General features: G+C 47.3%; 1 protein-coding gene across 3 annotated transcripts in view; it reads right to left on the bottom strand.

Annotated features, from left to right (window-relative positions):
• Nucleotides 1-5,785, bottom strand: part of bcor (BCL6 corepressor) — a 47,704-nt gene that overhangs the window by 12,761 nt on the left and 29,158 nt on the right. For all 3 annotated transcript variants that reach the window (XM_008433875.2, XM_008433883.2, XM_008433891.2), the window contains 2 exons: nucleotides 3,610-3,929; nucleotides 2,310-2,588 (listed from right to left, as the gene is read on the bottom strand). In XM_008433875.2, the coding sequence (XP_008432097.1) occupies nucleotides 2,310-2,588; nucleotides 3,610-3,929 (599 nt within the window). The remainder of the gene's footprint in view (nucleotides 1-2,309; nucleotides 2,589-3,609; nucleotides 3,930-5,785) is intronic.

The raw sequence follows: 5,785 nt of genomic DNA, 5'->3' as shown, positions 1-5,785 counted from the left end.
TGTGTGTGTGTGCGCGCGCGCGGAAAGCCAGGGAGAAAAACAGCCGCCGCCGCTGCTAACCACAGTCACCACGGCACATTAGAGGGCCATTAGAACGCGATTATACTCCCAGTGCTTACCTCTCATTCACACTCCTGCTCTCTTCCATTCAGCCTCACACACATAATCACCCGCACACACTTCCCTCATCACCATAAATGTGTCCAACTAACATGCGCAACTATAAAGCAAGGCAGGAACGAGCGTGGCACGAAGATACCGGTTTCCACAGTCGCCCCTCCCCCAAAACTAACGCACGCAAACACACATGGGAACAGATGAGGTCGATATGGCTCACTGCCCAGGGCGTCATAGCCCTGAGGGGCAGGCTGAGCACTTGACAATTATGTTTTAAATAGTTATCTCAATTGTGCCCTGAGCAAGTTTTCTATTGCTTCTTTGCGTGTCCTGTCGACACTGACTTGCAGCGCTGTGCTTCGGTGAAATTTAATTGGCTTGCGATTTATAAAGCACGTAGCAAGATGTTATTGTAAAAATTAACTCCCGTTATATATGTTCTGCCACCTTTAGAACACCTCATGGTCAGTTTTTTATTTATTCTGCCATTTTGTGAGGAAGCGTAGTGAGTTGAGATGAAATCCACCCTCCGGAACACCAGCTTCCTTCCACACGTACTTTCAGGTACGTCCATCTCTTTTGATCTACCTCTCTCTCTCTCTTTCCTCGCGTGTAATCCAACACCGGCGTTTGCTTTTGTTTTGCACGGCTGCAGGAACACGTTGGAGCCGTACTCCAGAACTCTACGGCAAATTCAGGAAGCATATGGAAGAGGTTTGTGAAAGGGATCGCGGTAGAGAATCCGTATAAGATCTGTCAAAACGAGCTAGCCTCGTGTATTTTCTGCAGTGCAGCCAATCAGATCGATTTGCCTCTTGTGATGAAACTGATTCAATTACACACCAACAACGCAGGGTTAACTATGTTGCTCTTTATATTTTGTAAAAATCGCAAAGTGAAAATTTTGTTGTCGTTCCTGGACTCGGTTCATATCATCAGCGTGCATTTGTTGGCAAACAGGAACCACTAGATAGCAACTTTTTTAGAAATCTGCATCTGAAACCCAAATCTGGACTGGATCAATTTACACTTCACATTTGTTCTAATAAACAAACAAAAACAAACAAACCAACCACACAGACTGCGGTCGGGCACTATTAAAACAAAGTAGAGGAACGACATGAGCCGCATCAATTTATAAGACCTGCCAACACCAGCGATGTGCCAAGAACTCTCAAATTAGACGAGGAACATCCAAAAACTCACACGTTCCCTATTTTCTTTACAATGTGCAGAGAACAAGTGGGAAAATGAGAAAGTTTTAACAGAGGTGACCAGATCGGGAGAGGTGGGGTGGGGTGGCACATAAAAAAAAAACACAACAACGCTCTCGATGAATGTCGCAACTCACATAAACGGATATTGGCCTTAAATTCATATTTACATGCGATGATATACGCAGAAGAAACCCCCTTGCCCCCCTGGTGGCGCCGCTGGAATAAGAATGATCGGCAGCTCCGCACAAAGACGGAGGAATAACCTCCCCGATGCCGGAGAGAGAGAGCGAGAGAGAGAGAAGCTGGCGAGCATCCGTCTCCGTATAACGATCCCTCATGCTGCCTGCGCTCATTCGCGTGTGCCTGTGCGCGTGCGTGTGTGTGTGTGTGTCACACTTCGCCTCGCGGAGAATTAATGAGATGTGAGAGCGGTGCGAGGCGAGAGGAGGGGAGGCGGCGGTGTGTTTGTGTGTGAGCGAGTGCACATGTGAGGAGGAGGAGAAGAGGGAGGGAGGAAGGGGAAGGGGGGTGCCAACGACAATCTGAGTCACAAAGAGAGGAAGAGAAAGAGAGCGCCGAGAGGAAAGGAAGGGGGGGGGGAGAGAGGGAGACGGTGGAAACCTGAGAGAGAGGAGGAGAGTAGCAGGCGAGGAGAGTAATAAGATGGAGCATGTGAGGAAGAAAATGTGAGTAAAGGTGAGATGAGAGAAAAAAAAGCAAATGAAAAAAGAAGCTAGAAAGAGGTAGTATAGGAGATGTGTGAGAGAGGAAGGATTCTCAAAAAAAAAAAAAAAACGCCAGAGTAGCGTCTGTCGGAGTCGTAGAAAGGAACAGTCGGGGAAGAAAATGAGTTCAATTTAAGAAAAGAGGGCCGAGATTCGGGGGAGATGAAGTGTAAGAGCGTAAAACATGGAAGAAGAAAAAAAGGGAGAGAGAGAGATAAGGAGGGAGGATGAGCCAAGTGAAGCGTGTTACCTCGTATCCGAGCCGCGCCGCTCTCTGAAGCAGAGTCTCGCCGGCATTCTTGTTCACGATCAACCGCCTGGCCTCGGGCGGGATGGGGCGCACGGCGGAGGGCTCCAGAGGGGGGGTCCTGTGCAGCCCCGGCGGCACCTCCGGCGGAGCTCTGACGTTCGCCTGGGGCAGCAGGGCGGGCGGGCAGAGTGCGGCGGGGGAGCAGGGCTTCAGCGGAGAGCAGGGATAGTGATTAGGAGAGGCGGCTTTCTTCCTTGGAGCGCTGCGCTGCTCGGGCGGCTGACGGGAGACGAGGAGAGGGAAAGTGTGAGGGACAGTCAAGGGCAAGCGGACGAAACCACAGAAATGTAAAGAGAATTCTGCATGTGTGTTAGATACAAAAAAATAAATAGCCACACTTTTATTTTTTAAAAAAACAATAAAAAAAAACTATAGGTTTTGTAGCTCCACCCTCTGAAGCTTTCAAGACTTATCTAAATTGCGTTTGGAGGTTACATCGTCCATTAATGAGAGAGAGAGGAAAAAAAAAGACATCTTTCACAGCCAGCGTTCACACCCTGAACGCTAAAGGCCGCCTTGCCCCTTTCCTTTAATCGCAGAGCCCTCACAGAGCAGTGGGAGCTGCCTGCCCGTTCTTGTGTGAGTGCGTGCGAGCGGCGCGTCGCCCTCTCAGTGGAATTCCATGTCGGAGCAGCTGTCAGCCTGAGGAGGAGAAGGGGGGACGGAAGCAGCACAGGCGAAAAAAAAAAAAAAGCCTAGACTCCTCTTTTTTTCCCCTCAATTTTCCCCTCTACTCCTTTCCCTCCCCTCCTTGTCCTCCTCCTCCCCCTTATGAGCGTCATGTGCTCCACCATGGCTGCCACATTCCTCACACTCACTCAGGACGCAGCGAGATGCAAATTGCTCCGGGGTTTTGTTGTCAGGAATGCTCACCAACACGCAGGACACTCACATCGCTGGCTCACACGCAGAAAAAAAACAAAAAAAAAACAACACACACACACACACACAAAAACAGCCCTGATGACACACGCTCGACAATTAAGGCCAGAGAGAAGCGCACACACACAAACACAAGCAAGCGAGCGAGCGGGGCCTCCTCAGGGAGTCGCAAAGGGCACGGGGAGGTCAAAGCTCCAGCAGCCCTCTAAACATTGTAAACATACTTCCTTCCTCTGTCCCTCCCTCCCTTCCCCAGCTGCATAATGAGAGGCGCCGACAGGCATACAGAAACACACTCCTCTGCTGCAAAACATCCAGACGGCCGCATCGCAGCCCGACTCCCCCTATCAGCGCTCACCTTGTCGTCCTCGGCTGATCCCAGATCAGGCGCCGAGCGCTGGCCGGGGCTGGTGGGAGCGGCCTCTTTCCTCTTCTCCCGCTCCCTCTCTCTGTCTCGCTGGCCCGTGTGCTTGGTCTTGCACGGCCGCTTGCCCTTGGGTTTGTCCGTGTCACTATGGCGACGAGGTTTGAGGGGAGGGACGCCTCCCACGCAGAGCTCCGGGGCTGGCGATGGGGGCCCCCTCTTCGGCTCCTTAAGGCCACGGTCACCTGAGAAGAGGCTCGGCTGGTGTGGCCTGTCCTTCGGCTGGCTGGGGGGAAGGGCGGGAGCAGCTACTCCTGGAACGGGAGCAGAGGGAAAACAGGGAGTAAGAGCTGGTAGAGGACAGAAAGGTACTGCAAGGCCGTCTCTGACTCGCTGCTGGTTTATTAATGAGCACTGTGAGCTGTCTGGGAGCACTCGAGTCTACCCAGCCAAGAAAAAAAAATACCAATTACAAAAAAAAAAAACACTGAAAGAAATTATTCACGTCCTTTTCATGTTTACTTTATTGATGTTACAACAAACTTAAATGTACTTTATAAGGATTTTCCATGACGAACCAACACAAAGCAGTAGTTGGTGTTCTGCAAGTCCCTTTTGCAGTAAAACAGTTTCTTGGGGGAGATTTCTCAAACAACTTTCAACATCTAGTCACTGACTTTTTACTCCCTTCTCCGTTGTAAAATACAGCGAGATGAAAGAAATCTGGAGATCAATTTAAGTTAAGCTGAAAATTTGCAGTTGAATTTATCTCACATCGTTGTGCTTTGACCCAAACCAGTGGTGTCAAAACGTTTTGGAGTGTGCGTCAAAAATCACTAAGTTGAACCACTCAGAAGCCGTGTTTTCTCAAATCAAAAATGCTAAACTTTGTTGTAATTTTTTTTTTGTGTGTGACGTAAACGAGCAATATTTTCAATTGAATATTTTCAATTATTACTGCAGGTCCAAAAAACGGTCTCGTATGTTTTCCTTAATGACAGAAGGATGTGCAGGTTTTCTAACTTTTTCGGTTGAATGCTTTCCATTTTACTGATTTAGAAAACAGAAACAAAATTTAGAAGCTCCTTCTAAAGTCCTTGCTGTCTTTAGCCGAGTTTAATGACTGGGCGTTCATGTCTGTTGGGTAAAAAGTTGCTGGATGTTTGTGGCCTGACTTCAATGATATTAAAATCAAAGTTAAAAAAAAAAAACAAAAACAAAAAAACATGGCTAATAAAGAAAAAGAAATACTGTGTTGTACCGAACATTTCCCCCGCAGCATGACACTGCCACCACTATGTTTCACATAGGTTTTACCACTTTGTAGCTACAAGCTACTTTGTGTTGATGTATCACATAAAATCAAACTTAGTCGCAGTGGAATCACAAAGCAACATAAGCACCTATTTCCTGCAGCAAGGACACGTCTGGCAATTCAAGAAACTTTGCAAGTGTGAACACAAAAATTCAAAAGCCTCGAAACATTTTAATCAGAAAGACAAACTATTATCAGTGTCTGCAGTCTGATTCATGCCGCGCAACTTTTATTTGGCAAGTTTTAAATTCCACCAAATCCTTCATTTGTAGATAAAAGTTTGAGAAAAGCTTACATGGAGAAATTCTTTGCATCTCATGCACGCTAGAAGAAAAAACCTTGTGTAGTCAGATCATTAATGACAGTTTTAATTGTTTAACAGTGTTGGGTTTCTTATGGTAAAGAAATGCCCACCCACACATTTGGCGTTAAACCCATTTGTTGCCAGGGAGACGATATCTAAAAATGTTCAACAAAAATTATATGTCAGCGACCAATCGAAGCTTACAAGGTTTTTGTGCTAAGCTTTTTTTTTTTTCATTTTTGTTTTTCATATATAGTCGCTCTCCACTTTCAGCTTCCCGTTTCGGCGCAAGAATAAGGGAAAACCCTCCGTTTTAATGACAACAGCCATCCCCTTCAACAGCACGCACCAATAAATCCCCCATTCAGTGCTCCTTGTGACTTGTCTCGAGAGGAAAAAGAAAAAAAAAAAATCACTGATCACACATTAGTCACAGTGCACCTGCGCATCTCCGCCGACCACTTCCTCCCTTTCATCCTCCTCACAGAGCTTGACGCAGACCAGTTGAACATTTAATAAAACGTGTGTGTGTGTGTTGGGGGTGGAGGGGG

The sequence above is a fragment of the Poecilia reticulata genome, linkage group LG2 (genome assembly GCF_000633615.1).
Source record: "Poecilia reticulata strain Guanapo linkage group LG2, Guppy_female_1.0+MT, whole genome shotgun sequence".
Lineage (NCBI taxonomy): Eukaryota > Metazoa > Chordata > Actinopteri > Cyprinodontiformes > Poeciliidae > Poecilia > Poecilia reticulata.
This window is presented reverse-complemented; position numbering and strand designations above follow the sequence as displayed.